This window comes from Natrix helvetica (genome assembly GCF_964273705.1).
Source record: "Natrix helvetica genome assembly, chromosome: 10".
Taxonomy (NCBI): Eukaryota; Metazoa; Chordata; class Lepidosauria; order Squamata; family Natricidae; genus Natrix; species Natrix helvetica.
This window is the reverse complement of record NC_138561.1, coordinates 19914282-19930368: the sequence shown is the minus strand read 5'-3', so window position 1 is coordinate 19930368 and position 16087 is coordinate 19914282. Positions and strand designations below refer to the sequence as shown.

The 16087-nt window shown below is 42.2% G+C and overlaps 1 protein-coding gene across 1 annotated transcript in view; it reads right to left on the bottom strand.

Annotated features, from left to right (window-relative positions):
* Positions 1-805: 805 nt before the first annotated feature.
* Positions 806-16087, bottom strand: part of SLC6A2 (solute carrier family 6 member 2) — a gene marked incomplete at its 5' end in the record, with an annotated part of 33567 nt that continues 18285 nt past the window's right edge. The window contains 8 exons of the mRNA XM_081963666.1: positions 806-880; positions 2674-2745; positions 4994-5161; positions 8076-8176; positions 10013-10112; positions 12224-12352; positions 13235-13347; positions 13906-14030. Coding sequence (XP_081819792.1) covers positions 857-880; positions 2674-2745; positions 4994-5161; positions 8076-8176; positions 10013-10112; positions 12224-12352; positions 13235-13347; positions 13906-14030 — 832 coding nt within the window. The 3' untranslated portion in view covers positions 806-856. The remainder of the gene's footprint in view (positions 881-2673; positions 2746-4993; positions 5162-8075; positions 8177-10012; positions 10113-12223; positions 12353-13234; positions 13348-13905; positions 14031-16087) is intronic.

The following is a 16087-nucleotide window of genomic DNA, read 5'->3' as shown; positions in this document are numbered from 1 at the left end:
TGCAAGTTTGAAATGGAATGTCATCCTAGGCTCTTGTTAAGGAAAGCATTGTGTTTGGTATCTGCATAACGTTACCTAACCCACGCAAGAAAGTCACCATCTGCTCGAGCAATGAAAGAAAGGAATTTGACAGTTGATTGGAAATGTTCTTACAAAGTTTTCACTTGCCAAAGACTTTGAAGCACAAGAGGAAGTTTCTTCATAGGAGATCTGACTCCAGATTTCTCCACCAAACCAGAATTGGTCTAGATGTCCAAGATTGTCCTACCAGCTTGCTGGGTGCATAATCAGTTGGTGATCATGTCTGGGTAAAACTCCAGATCCAACGTGCTAAGCAATCTTTTCTACCATTTCCCCCCCTTGAATAAAGAAATACAACCACTCCTTTTCTTTTGAACATTCTTCTTCCAAAATGTTCTTGTTGTTGTTGTTGTTGTTGTTTTTCCCTTTCCCTCTCTCTCTACTCCAAGTAAAATGGCCTTTGATCAAAAGTAGGCATCTCTCATCTTTGCTGCTGGCATTAGCAAGCACGGTCCTTTTTGACCAGGAGCATGTTTAGCTTGTTGAAAAGGAATTGTTGCTTTTTTTTTTCATTACTATTAAATAAAAAATAATAATTAAAAAAAATCAAGTTATCAAGGAAGTTCATCTGGGGGGAAAAAAGAACCACGAACTATTAAGTGTTTGAGAGGAAGATGAATCTTCGCCAGTAGAAATTTGGAATTAATAATCTGAATCAGCCTTCCAGCCAGCCAATTAACAACCAAGGATGGCCCAGACTTCATCACTAGTTTTCTAAGGTGTTCCCAATGGTGTTTTTCAACATATTGACTTTTCCTGTCAAATGTCACAATTATCATATGGATATCCAATGTTGAAGCTGCAAGGAGAAGCAGGAAAAACCAGAATTTAGCTGAACAACATGATTGCTAAAACCTTTGGGATTTTACAATGGATACATTCAATTGGTTCACTTATTTTGTATGAAGATCTAGCCTACCAGCCATGTTCAATTCCACTGAGCAACAAATATGGGAGACTGATGGAGCTGCCTTTACCTATTTTCTTGACTTCAGTCCAAAGGAAATAGTTCTGGATTTTCAAGTTTCTTAGAGGGGGGAGGAATGTACTCAGAAATATTTGCAACAAAGATGTACAAGCCTTCAGCAAGGGAGCACAACTTAGTCTGGGCAGTGTTGTTTGAACACTGTCTCTGAGACTGGGCCCTCAAGAATCATGGCCGAAGCCAAAGCCCAAAACTAAAATTGATTCCATTGGAATTCAAATTATGAAAAAGTTGCAAAGTTATGGTTAGCAACGTTCCTTTTCTGTCCCAGTAAGTACTAGAGTTGTGTTGCTATGTTCTGACCTAGGCTTTCCCAAAAAGCACGAGGTAAGAGTCCTGGTCACAACAAAACCACTTTTATTAAATGAATGGGAATTCCTCTCATTCACATTCAGCAAGGCCTGGCAAACAGCCTTTCAAAGGAATATTTATGACAACAGATGTTATCTAGCTTGGAAAGCTGCCATGTAAATATTTTCCAAATGAGGTGCTGTGCAAGCAAAGATTGGGCACAGAGTCTCTGAGATTCACAGACGGATATTCACACTCCTGAAACAAATCTAATGGCCGAAGGAATGAATTGTTTCCTGTGAAAGCCCACTCCCCTTTTGCTCCTCTTTTATTTCCTCTGGGAGGGGCCATTCATCATCCACCTGTGGCCTTACTCACAAGTCGACCCCTGTTCTTTAGCTGTTCCCTTTGCAAGGTAACTCTGTGCATGCGCACACTGGGAACAGGCTCCAACTGTTCGTCTGCCTTACTGATGTCTGACTCCGAAGGCAACTGATAACTGGCATACGGCCCTGGCCCCCTCTCTGCCTCCGACACAGAGCCTTCATCTGAGCCTTCCCCAGACTCCAGGACTGGCCCATGTTCCTCCCCAACCTCCTCACTGTCTGACTCTGCTGCTAGCTTGTCTGGCTGCTGGAGGGCCACAACACGCTATCTCCAAGCACACAACCCAAATTGGGGTTGTGGAAGGATTCATAATCACATTGCACATATACCCATGGCTGAAAGTCGAAAGGACCATCTTTTCCCAATTATATCCACCCAACCCACCCAACCAAGAAGAGGGGCCTTCTCCATGGTGGCTCCCTCCCTCTGGAACATCATCTATGTGGAGATAAGATTGCCCCCCACTTTTTTTTTGCAAGGCTCTGAAGATATGGTTTTGCCCTTGGACCCAGCGTGGGGTGGAGCCCATCAAATGGTTGGTTTGATTTCGCGCTTCACAGCTGATCGTCAGAAATATTGGTTCACCTGAACCGGTAGCATTTTTTTTTACTACCGGTTCAGGCGAACTGTTAGCATTCTTACTACCAGTACAGGCGAACCGTTAGCATTTTTACTACTGGTTTGTGTGAACCAGTCCAAACTGGTAGCATTTCACCCCTGGTTTGATTGTTGTCCCAAGGAAATAAGGATTCGTTGGGATTTTTTAAATGGGATTTTATTTCTGTAAGCCACCCAGGGTCGTCCCGAGTGACTTGGGCAAGCAAAAACATTATTTCTTAACTGGAAGAATAAATCGATAAAAGTTTGCATGAATATCCCTCCCCGCCCGGGTTTACACACCTCGGAACCGAGAAGCCGAGAATACGAACCTTAAACTGTCTCACGTTTCCTTGGTCTACTAGAGGCTGTTCATTGTGTGGTGTGATGCAGTATGCTATTTTCTAACAGAAAGCAGAAGGGGGCAGGGGGAAAGGCATTTTAAGAAAATTTAATCCAAGATTTTCACGATGGGAAGGAATGCTACATAGCAATGATGGCAAACCTTTTCAGCATCAAATTCCCAAACCGGAATGTACATTTATGTATGTGCATGTGTGCATGAAACCCAAAGACCAGCTGGCCAGCATGCACATGCCTGTTTTGGGGGGCATTTTTGACCGCTTTTAAGGCCATTTTCAGGCCATTTTTCAGGCCACTTTCAGGTTGTTTTGTGGGCTGTTTTCAGGCCGTTTTCTGGCACTCCGGGGCCCGCAGATGTTCTGGATGGAAACCAGAAGAGCAGCTGGTGACGGTGCACATGTCCACAGAGAGGCCTCTGCGTGCCACCTCTGGCACGCATGCCATAGGTTTGCCATCACAGCTGTATAGGTTAAGGAATATCTGGGGGCAGAGAAGGATCATTCGTACAAAGAAACTTTCATCTACCTTGAAAGCAAGGCAGGAAAGCGCTTCAGAAATAAGCTAAAGCACAACCTCAGGAAATATGTGATTCCCCCACCCCCACCCCCACTCCCCAAAATATAATTTGCTCAGGAAACTTTCAGTGATTATGATGTAATCACAATGCAGGTCTTCTTCCTTTATGAAAATAGATTTTGGCCCAAGAAACGAAACGATTGGATTGCATCAGGCTCCCTGAAAGTTTTCCTGAGCAAATTATACACCTGTGAGGTCTTCTCCGTCAACATTTTACACCCCTGCTTTTGCACGGAAAAACAGGAAATCCCAGTTTACATAATACCAGGGTAAACCTTTCAGGATAATTCAGAATTTGGAGTTGGGCAGGAACGGCTTCTGCCATCAGAAATAGCAAGGGACGGTCAACCGGTTAAGAAAAAAAACACTGTTTTTCAATTTTCATCTGTTTTATAATAAGGTATAAATTTTGAATTTAAAATAACCCCAAAGGTTGATATCTTATTGAAAACTTTCAATAGAACACAAGACAGGGGTCTGTGCTCTCCCAAATGTAATGGATTTCTAGAGTTTAGAGTGCAAGGTTTTTTCCAGTGGCAATGATAAGAAAATTATTGTCCGCCACCTGTCCTAATTCTGGGCAATCTAGAACTGGTAATTGAGGTGTGGGGTGTGTGCAGAGCAATTGGGAGGGAGGTCAATGGGACACAGGTTTTTGCCACAGAACAAACATTTCTGCAAAAATGGAAACTGAAAATTGCTTTGCCTCTTCCTCAATCCTCTCCTCTTCCTACTTCTTCCCTTCCTTCTCTTCCTCCTTCCCCTTCTCTTCCTCTATCTCCTCCTCCCCCTCTACCTTTTCTTCTTCCTCCTCCTCTTCCTTCTCCTCTTCCTCTTCCTCAGTCTCCTCCTCCCCCTCTATCTCCTGTTCCTCCTCTTCTTCTTCCTCAATCCCTTCTTCTTCCCCTTCTCCTTCCCTTCCTCCTCCTCCTTCCCTTTCTCTTCCTCTTCCTCCCCCTCTACCACTTCTTCCTCCTCCTTCTCCTTTTCTTCCTCAATCCCCTCCTCCTCTTTCTCTTCTTCAATCTCCTCCTCTTCCTCTTCTCCTTCTCCTTCCCTTCCTTCTTATCTTCCTCCTCCTCCCCTTTCTCTTCCTCTATCCCCTCCCCCTCTATCTCATCCTCCTCAATCCCTTCCTCCTCCTTCTCCTTCCCTCTCTCTACCTCCTCCTCCTCTTCTATCTCTTCTTCCTCTTCCTCCTCCCCTTTCTCTTCCTCTATCTCTCCCTCTATATCCTCCTCCTCCTCGATCCCTTCCTCCTCCTCCCCTTTCTCTTCCTGTATCTCCTCCCCTTCTATCTCTTCTTCCTCTCCCTCCTCCTCCTGGGTAATGTCCAGTGTTTTATCCCCGTAGCACCACTGAGAAGTGTCCTGCCTGCAGAGACCACTTCCTTAATTTAATCTGAAACCCTGCAATTGTGTTGATGCCAAAGAAAAGCCATTGGGAAATTCAAATTTTGATTTTTCTGCCTTGTGTCTACTTTGTCCCTTAATAGATCTGGGATGGCTTAGCTTCCAAATGTCCAGAAGAGGAAATGCAGGAGTGTTCCAAATCCTTTTCTTGAAATGCAAAATTACTTTTGACTCGGTTTCCAAAAGGTCACCCATCTACGAAGCATTTGCAGAATTAAAGAAAGCAAACTCTTAGCTTAACGCTGGCAATTTTCATTTCGCAAAGAACATTTCCATGACATTTCGTAGCTCGGCCACTCACTTGTTGAAAGGTCCCCGGCGTCCTTAGTAATTTGTAGAGAATGTATGCAGGCACAAGGATCATGGAAGATGAGGCCACGGCCCATCCGACAGAAGTGGCCCAGGTGGGGAAGGTGTACTGGTCGTAGGTCAATGGTTTGGAATTTATGACGCTCACTAAGATTACAAACTGTAATGGGGGGAGGGGGAGGAGGAGATAAACAAAATTAACTTCCTTTGAATCACAGGTTTATACTGAGATGGAAAGAGAACGTGACTCACATCTGATTCTTGTGGCATACATTTTTGTTTATGGCTACTTTTTAGATGGTTAAGGTGGTAGATAGATAGGTAGGTAGGTAGATAGACAGACAGACAGATAATGATGAAGACAGACAGACAGAGATGAAAGAGATAGCTAAAGAAAGAGAGATGATTATGAATAGAGATAGACAAACAAAGAATAGAAAGATGAGAGAGATGAGAGAGAGAGAATAATTACATGATGGATGGATGGATGGATGGATGGATATAGATATGAAAGATAGCTAGAGAAAGAGAGATGATTATGAATAGAGAGACAGACAGACAGAGAAGAGAAAGATGAGAGATAGATGAGAGAAAGAAAGATGATAATTACAGTATTAGATTAGATAGATAGATAGATAGATAGATAGATAGATAGATAGATAGATGATAGATAGATAGATGATAGATAGATAGATGAACGAGATAGCTAGAGAGATGATTATGAATAAAGAGAGACAGACAGAATAGAGACGAGAGATAGATAAGAGAAAGAAAGATGATAATTATCATGATAGATGATAGATAGATAGATAGATGATAGATAGATATAGATAGATAGATAGATAGATAGATAGATAGATAGATAGATAGATAGATAGAGCATCAATAGCTAAGTAGTGATATTACAGAAGAACATATTTTATTTTAATCCATAAATAAATAAATAAATGAGTGAGTGGCATACAGAGATACTTCAATGCAAGTTCCATCCTATCATTTTAGCATTTGGGTCTTATACCCAAATTCAAACAGCTGGTTTTTTTTTTTTCCTTTCAGAATTCTAGGAGATTCTTCAAGCCTCTCACTCAGCTTCTCTGCTTTATCAAAGCTTTTGCATCTACTTAAAACCAAAGCAAGTCACACCACTTGGACAGGGGACCATCCCTTCCCATTTAATATTGAGTGCCAAGTGCAATTAGGTTGTACAAACAGGCCCAAAGCGTTTTGATCTGCCCGTAATGTTAGTTATTTGACCCGTCACTCAAACATCAAGTTAAAGATGTTAACTGCAGAAGGAACGGTTTTAGCAGGAACTTATCGCGGCTCTAGCAAGGCTCGGTTGTTGTTTTTCTAATCTCTATTCTAATGGAATTTTAAAAACCAAAGATTTTCAACCAGGTCACCCCAAATTAGTGAATTTTTCTAGAAAGACAATCGATTAAGGTTACATTAATATGAAAAGGAGCTTAGCTGAATTCTACAATTTTGACTTGGGAGCATCATGGACTTTTCATAAGCAAAGATGAGGATGAAACCCTGATTCCATCTGTTTCCAATGCTCCTAATCATTGGGAATATTCCTGAATTCACTTTTGCTAAAATATATATATATATAATGATGCAGCGTCCTACGGTGTATTGGAAAGAGATGCTTGACTTGGAACGATCCCATATCTACCGATGAAATCAGCATATATTTTCTGCACAACTCTTTCAATATGCACTGAAAATGGCATGTGATCAGGATGTTTTGCAAAATTGTAAATAAATAAAGGATATCAGAAATATTCCTGTTAGGAATTCTAGTATGCTCCAAGCATCTACCTTTCAATCCGTAGAATTTTCAGCAATGGGCATGTAAGCGGATGGACAATTGCAGGGATGGCTAACCTTTTTGTTGTCGCATGCCGAAAGCAATGCACGCATGATTCCCTCTGTGCCCCCGCGCATGCACACGTGAGCCCCCCCCTTTGTGCTCCCCCAACCTCTGTCCCCCTGGATCATTTTTGGAAGGCCTCCTGCCCCAATCTGGAAGCCAAAACAGGCCACGGGGGCACTGTGCATGGGCGCTGCGCGAGCCCCCCAAATACAATGCAAGCACCCCCTGCAATGCAAGCACCCCCCGCATGCGCAGGTGTGTCTCCTGCATGTGCCCTGCCTCCAGCGCATATGCGGCAGAGACCCGAAGACCAGGTTCCTCCTATTTTGGCATATTTTTGAAGTCCTCCAATTGTCATGCCTGTTTCATGGGAAGAGAAACCCTGCCCAACTGGAAGTGTTGCAGATAGAAGGCCCAAGATAAATAAAGCAGGGAAACATTTCTAAGGAAGAATAAAGTGTCGTACCAGTAAAAAACCAGGGCTCACAAATTTCGGCAGAGACCCGAAGACCAGCTGGTCAGCAGGAGATGTGTGTGCATGTATGCGCAGTGGAGCTAATCTGGAGCAACAGTCGATGTGCCCGCAGAGAGGGCTCTGCATGCCACCTGCAGCACGCATGCCACCGGTTTGCCATCACAGGACTACTGGAACTGAAGTCTACAAATGTCTGGACATTAGCCAAATTTAGAGAACCATCAGCTATAAATAGGCATTAAGGCAGAGATGTTTGGGAATTCAGATTCTCTATTGAATTCCACATTTCTATGGATTTCCATACTGCCATAAATCTAAATTTCCTTCACGGCTGCTCTCTTGGGATGAAAGAAAAATCTGAAAGGACTTCATTTTACATTTTCAAACCAAGATTCGAGTGCTTTATCTGAATATTTCAGTGTAGTTTTGCAGTTAAAAATGACCTATGTTATACGCGATCGTATTGTACAAAATTGCAGTCTGTCGTAGGAATTTCGGTATAGTAGAGGTTATACAATACAGGTATTTGAAGGAACGTCCCTAAAGCAATGATAGCGGGTGACTTCGGTTGCTCCTATTTTGGCATATTTTTTGAAGTCCTCCAATTGTCGTGCCCGTTTCATGGGAAGAGAAACCCTGCCCAACTGGAAGCGTTGCAGATAGAAGGCCCAAGATAAATAAAGCAGGGAAACATTTCTAAGGAAGAATAAAGTGTCGTACCAGTAAAAAACCAGGGCTCACAAATTTCCAACACAATCGCCAGTAGATGCCTGGTTTAAAACCCAACATTTGCTGGATGTCTTCGCTGAATCGGTCCACACCTGGAAATTGACCACAGGGGTTGAAGAGAAATAAAAACATTTTCAAATGTTTTTTTGTAGAACATTCCAAGTTGGTTCCCAACAACGACAGGCTTATGGATCGAAACAAGCTGTCAGCTGAGCACCTGATGGAGGGAGCGAACTGAAACTACCTTTCCTAGCCGAGTCTCAGATGCCCTGCAATTACAGCCCATTTATCCAACAAGATGGGAACAGTATAATTGAAGCTCTCGTGAAAACCTGGCTCCCAGTCTCCGAGGTTTGCCAGTAAAAGGTTTTTTTTTTTTTTTGTCGCTCGCAACTTGGCAGGAGCAGGAGTGATTAAGAAGCCATTTCCCCCAGGTTTGCCTTGCGGCAGTCCGCAAACCCTGCAAATCGCAGTCATAATGAATATGGTCACTAACAATCTACGGTTATCCAAGTGCGCTTATTTCAATTTGCAGAAGGCCTCGGGTGGCCTGAGTTATGGCTATGTACACACCGGGAAAGTCATGTGTGTGGATGAATCTCCCAATGCCTCTTTCATAGCAGGGGGCCTACGTTTTGGTCCAGGGTCTGTTGACATACAGGAGCCATTCAGAAGGCAAAAGATTATTCTTGGATGTTGAGTGGTCATTCCTCCCAAAAAACTAAAATGAAGAAGACTGTGCAATGAAGACAAGTGTCAGCCCTAAAAGCCATCTTTGTCTTTGGAGCTTCTGGGTTGCCACATTTAGTGCCCGGGAAAACGGGAGGAGGGATCTCAAGGAGTCGGTGGAGGATTAGTCATAACAACATTCTTTTCTATGGGAATCAGGGACACTCAGCCTGCACCTGGAGGGGAGTGATTGGGAGTTGCCTCCAGTTGGGACGATGAAATGATTGGGCCATGGGATGGACTTGTGGCTGCAGGGGATGGATCTTTGACTTTCTTCTGGGTGGGGAAAACCTGGAAACTTTCAGACTCGGGTTTTCCCAGATGTGCCAATATGACATCTCTAATAAAACTTCAAGCCTCGGAGTCTTCTTTCGTTGGGGGTGTTACTTGGAACCCTGACATTAAGCTCATCCTGAAGGTTTCTGCAGACAGGAATGCAGGTAGACCATGATTTACGACCTTTTGAAGTTATGGGAATATTTGTAACTCAGGGTTGAAATGAGAGGTCATTGGTGCTCTCTGGTTGTTTTCTTGCTGATGTTTCATTATCCAAATTACATAATATCATCAGCCCAAAGGTTGAGACACTGATGGTGTTACCTAGTTTGGGTAATGAAACATCTGTAAGAAAACAATCCAGCTCAGAGATCACCAAGGACTCCACAGTTCTCCTCCCCCTCCTCTACCTCCTCCTCCTTTCCACAAACACCACTCCCTTCTAGCACTGATGATGTTCCCTAGTTGGATAATGAAATGTCTGCAAGAAAACAACCCAGCTCAGACAGCACCAAGAACTCCACAGTTCTCTTCCTCTTCGTTCACCTCCTCCTCCTCCTCTGCTCCTCTTTCTCCTTCCCCTCCACCACCACCTCCTCCTCCTCCTCTACCTCCTCCTCCTCTCCACAAACACCACTCCCTTCTAGCACTGATGATGTTCCCTAGTTGGATAATGAAATGTCTGCAAGAAAACAACGAAGCTCAGACAGCACCAAGGTACCCTTCAAATACATACGTCTACATGACCTTGGATGGATCCCCAACTATACCTCAGATACATCTTCCTCCAAAGGGAGTCTTGGAGCAGTTTTCTCCACAGGATTCATGATGACTCTGGGAACCGTTTAAACCCAGCTTTGGGACAGACTGTCTGTCTGTCTGCAGTCCCCAAATAAAAGTGCTAAACCCTTCTCACCACTCACCATAAAACCAGGAAACACCAATGGCTTCCACCAAAACAGCAAACAAGATGGAGGTCCCAGCAGCGTAATTATCCAGCAGAGTCAGTATGTAGATCCCTCCCTATAAGATGAGAAGGAAACAGCTTGTAAAATAAATAGACCATAATTTGAAAAACACAGTGGAAGGTTCCAAGCTTGGGCCAGTGAGAAATTATTTTGCCCGTTTCCTGAAATATATAAGCACCCATTTTAACACTAGCAAAACGTGAATGGACATCAGTAAGGACAGAGGGAATATAAAATACCCTGTTTCCCTGAAAATAAGACCTCCCCGGATAATACGCCCAACTGGGCTTTTGAGCACATGTGCTAAAATAAGCCCTCCTGTGAAAATAAGCCCTCCCCGAAAATATTGCAACACAGCAGCAGTCATGAGGTGACCACGCTCACCGCCTCCTGAACCTCAAAAATAATATGACCTTCCCAAAAATAAGGCCAAGTGCTTATTTTGGAGGGTCAAAAGAAAATAAGACCCTGTCTTACTTTTGGGAAAACACTATGGATCATTTTCATCCTTTGATGCGCGATAAGATCTAATTTTTAAAAACCAAATGTTTGTGTATGGGGATTCCCAGTCATGGTTATCCCAAAGGAGCGTGTTTTTTTTTTAAAAGGCAACTGGACTTTCTTCGTTGTTCCTTGAAGCTTCTTCCATTTTTCAAGGAAAAACAAAGAAAGCCGGGTTGCCTTTTTTAAAAAAAGCACCTTTGGGAAACCAAAAGGCCGTTCTGCCTCTTTGGGATTCCTCTCACTGGGTTTTGTGACCCAGGTGGAGTTGTGCAATTTTTAATTGTTCCATGTTTAAATCTGCATATTGTATGCCTTTAACCCTTACCATCAAAACAAGGGCAGATTTTTGCCTGGAGCTGAGAAAACGGTGCAGAGGCAAGAGGCAAACAAGAGGTGAGTTCAAATGGACCTGACCCTCATACACACACACACACACACACACACACACACAATTTTACACCAACATTTGACAAATGCACAAAGTGGAAGAAAGGCTTATGCATAGAATCGTCCAATTTATTTTGTAAAACACCACCCTGGTGTAAAACCTAAGGAAGCTACAGTATATCCACAAAGCATTGATTAAATGAGATAATTAAGCTACAAGAAAATCGATTCTTACAAGGCAAGAACATTCAACATAAAAGGCATGCCAGATAGGTACTAGATCACCAAACTGACAGCTGGGGAAGAAAGGAGGAAAACATTTAGGGAGGCAAGGGCATAAATATTCCTGACATGTCTGAAAATGATGAAATGATGTGCATTAGGAATAGAATAGAACAGAACAGAACAGAACAGAACAGAACAGAACAGAATTCTTTATTGGCCAAGTGTGATTGGACACACAAGGAATTTGTCTTTGGTGCAGATGCTCTCAGTACATAAAAAGACAAGATACATTCATCAAGAATCATAAGGTACAGCATTTAATGATAGTCATAGGGTACAAATAAGCAATTAGGAAACAATCAAGAAGGACATTGTAGGAAGATTGAGCACCACCAACAGTCAAGCATGAGATAAGATTTAGAGGCTGTACATCAAACCCCTTTTAACTATTGGTCAAGATGTTAGAACTGGGCCTAACACAGCTCCATGGGGTCCTTGGAACTCTCTACACTTGTTGGTTTCCTTGCAGATGTTTTATGATCCAACTAGGTAACAACATCAATGCTAGAAGGGAGGAAGTAACCACTGATAATGTTATCCAGTTGAGTAATGAAATGTCTGCAACAAAATCACCAAGCTGAGAAAAGACCAAGGAGAAAGAAGGAAGGTTAGCATCTTTTGTGATATCACAATATCATTAGTGAGATTTCCAGGTGCTAGGAAAGAAGGAAGGAAGGAAGGAAGGAGGAGAAGGAGGGGGAGGGAAGAAGGTAGAAAGGAATGTAGAGAGACAGGGAAGGAGGAAGGAAGGAAAAATGGAGGGAGAGAGGGCGGGAGGGAAGGAAGGAAGGAAGAAATATTGCACATGATGTTACCTATTTGGATAATGAAACATCTGCAAGAAAACAATATTTGTCTTCAGAAAGCACCCAGGATCCCCCAGTTCAACCCTGAGCTACAAATATTCTGTTTTATTGGTACTAACACACCTCCCTCTCTATTTCATGTCATTTTACTGGCAAAGGCAAGCCTTCCAAAGAGTGCACTTACATTGGATACGCACAAGAGAGAAAGGAGGAAAGTGCCAATACAGACAGCAAGTGTGAACAGCTTTCTGTTTCTCTTCAGGATCTGGAAATCATCTGCCAAACCGGTTATGACTGCTTCCATGCCACCCATCTAAGTTGAGGAGAAAGAGAAAATGGACATGTCATCAAAGATTGGCAGCGTAAGAATGGGCAGGTTGGAACAAACCAATATTCACCTCCTGTGTCATACAGTTCTAATGCTGGTTAGTCAAAGTACCAAAAATGTCTCTGCAGGGGCATCTTTAGGGTTGTTTAAAACAATAAAGACAGCAGCCTGAATAGTGGATGTTTTTTATATGAAGTGTGCATCCACACACACACACAAAACCAGAGTTCCAACCACACCATCTTAGCTATATTCTGCTGACTGTCCCTCCCCTGTATACTGATATATACAGTATCATTCTAGAATTAAAATGGAGTGGTGTGGTGGCCTAGAGGTGGAGCTCTCGCCTCACATTCAGGAGGCTGTAAGTTCGATCCTAGATGGAGGCAGATATTTCTCTCTCTGGCCGCATACTGAGAATATCTGCTGAACAAAACTCCGTATTGGCAACAGGAAGAGCATCTGGCCATTAAACAACTCTGCTAGCTCCATCTGTTCTGCTAGTTGCCAAGACACCCCCTCCCCTGGCAAGGCATTATGGAGTTGTTCAATGATGGTGATGATTCTGGAATTAAAATAGTTCAGTACTGAAATGTTATCAAAAGGAAAAAGGAAAGAGGAAGGAATAACAATAGTAATAGACATATACTGCTTCACAGTGGTTTTATAGCCCTCCCTAAGTGCTTTACAGAGTCAGCCTATTGCCCCCCCCCCAACCATCTGGGTCCTCATTTTACCCACCTCGGAAGGGTCAAAGGCTGAGTTAACTTTGAGCCAGTCAGGATTGAACTGCTGGCAGTTGGCAGAATTAGCCTGCAATACTGCATTCTAACCATGGCACCACCACAGGTCTTACAGAATACTTACAGAACTGTCTATGCCCAGGCTAAGGAGCATTATAAAAAACACAATTGCCCAAAATGTTGATCCGTTGAGGGTTGAAATAGCTTCTGGATAAAGGATGAAAACCAGCCCAGCTCCTAAGAAACAAGAACATTTGGGTTTCCGGATTTTGTAAACTTAAGATATTAAAACACGCATTTCCTGATTTTATAAACGTAAGGTTTATACACTTCAATCAACGCAAACGTGCGTAACCATTCCACACCGTCCCTTCTCCTTGCCTTGATCAGACTGAAGACGCATAATAGATTTTGCTGTTGTAATACTTGTGACTGGTCAATAGGTGTCACTATGTCCCACCCTTCAGAGAATCATCCCTAAACTGAAATATCTCTCTGAATCCAGTTTAGAATAAGATTTTTTTGGGGTGGTGGTGGTGGTGGTGGTGGTTGCTTCTTCTTTTTTAAAAAAATAAAAAATAAAACAGAGTAAGTCCCACAAGCAAGACATTTAATTCAGAGGACAAGTAACTTTTCAACATTTCCGGACACATCTAGTTTCTTTAACCAGGCACTCTTCTTATACCACAAAGAGGGGAAGTGATGAGCCAACAAATAATTCAGGATTTATTTATTCATTTTTCTGGGAAACCGTTCATGGAAACAGATGGGGTTGTATGGAAGGAACTGCCTTACCTTCTGTAGCTACATCTTTAATACTGACTTTGTATATATGAGCCATGTAGCCCAAGATTGAAAAAATGGCAAAGCCAGAGATGAAGCTGGTTACACAGTTGATCGTACTAGTCATTAGGGCATCCCTAGGAGAACAAAAATTGAGAAGAAGGAAAAAAGAGGATAATAAGGAAAAGGCATTTTCAATATTTTTAAAGAGGTGGGGGAAGCTGGGTTTGGTGACGTTTTTGTAGACCAACATGCAAAACTGAAATAGATGAATCTATATATTTATAGATTATATCTATATTTATATCTTCATGCTATATATTTCTCCCTTTCCCCCCCTCCACATTTACTTAGCTTTTTAGAGGCCAAACTGATATTTATGACGTCAGTTTGTCAGGCAATAGTTATGGAATCAATTATAAACCAATCCATCACCCTCCTCTTAGAGACAACAACCTGCTTTCTAACAAGCAGTTTGGTTTCAGGAAAAAAAATGTCCTGAAATCTGCAACTCCTACACTGCAGAAACAATTGGAGCATAGGTAAAGCAATAGACCAGGGTAAAGCAACAGATGCAATTTACATAGACTTCTGCAAAGCCTTTGATTCAGTGGTACACAAACTACAGTTAAAAATAAGCTCTTATGGCATTTCCAGAACAAAGGAAATTTCCTTTGATCATCTCCATGTTTATACTTATAGCTGTTATCTTGTACATGTTTGACAAAATAAATAAATAAATAAATAAAATATTCAAAACACCGGGCTAAAGAAGAAGCAACAATCACAAGTGAAGTGAGGAACAAGCAAGATCTGGGATAAAATATTGTTTTCATTGTTCATTTTTTAAAAAAAATGTTTTATTTCATTTGCTTTGATTTCAGACTGTTTCAGAATCCAAATTCAAAAAACCTGATACATTAAAAAAAAAAAGGTGTCTTGGATTAATTGCTAGCCTCACCAGCAATTTCGAACTGAGCTGATTAAACAAGGGAAGACCAAATCTTTCCACTTCTCTGAGAAGCAAACCTTGTTTTGGAGGGTTAAAGAGAAATAAATATTTTAGAACCAGAGCAAAATTACTCTTATTTGGCAAGGGGAAGAGAAACACTAGCAAAACGCCAGAAGGCAGATCACCAAGCAAGTTTATTTATTTTATTTATTTGGTTTGTCAAACATGTACGAGATAACAGGTATAAGTATAAACATGGATATGAAAACAGGAAATGGGTACGAATAAATGGGGACAGTAGGAGAGTGACCGTAGGCAAGCTGGTGCGCTTATGCACGCCCCCTTTACGGACCTCTTAGGAATGGGGTGAGGTCCACGGTTTAAGGTTGAAGTTTTGGGGGTTTGAGAATGTAACCCAAAGTTAACACAACTGGGAAAAACTGCCTTTAAGAGAATGTCATCCTTCCTTCAACAGACCTTGGGTGAAGTTGCCTTTTTATTTTTCGAGCGCATTTTAAAACGTTGCATGGCAAATCTCCTCCGATTACAGGGATAAAAGCAATTACGCCGGAAACGTTTCATGTCTCTCTCCTTTTTTGTCAACAGTGTTTGCATCCTAGTGATTGGCTACAATTAATGGCAATCTGATTCCGAAGGCAGATGGCTGCCATTAGGACAAACGTGTGTGATTAGAGGTGTCACGGCTATCGCATGATGCACATCACAAGTGATCTGGACCAAATTCTAACCGAAAGCAAAACGGATGCTAAAACGAAAACATCGATTCAGTTCTGCGTTAACAGGTGCAGGAGCTGATCTCGCCACAGAGTAAACCCAACGATGAAAATACTTTGTTTGAATGAAATTTGGGTTGGCCTGCCCACCCACCACAAAGATCTAGCCTTCCCCCCCAAAAAAATTCTTTTAATACGATGGAAAAGAAATTCGTTTGTGTTTATGAAATTTGTTGGCTTATGTTCTTTCTCCTTGGGGAAGTCTTTGGGGTTTGAAGTTTTGGTGGAACAGTGTTCTTCAAAGTTATGGGGCGTGAGAAAGGGAATGTGTCTAATCAATCAGATAACAGAATAACAAAGTTGGAAAGGACCTTGGAGGTCCTCTAGTCCAACGGAAAACCCTATACCATTTCACAAATGGCTGCCCAGTCTCTTCTTAAAAGCTGCCATTGATGGAGCACCCACAACCTCTGGTGGCAAGCTGTTCCACTGGTTAACTGTTCTCACT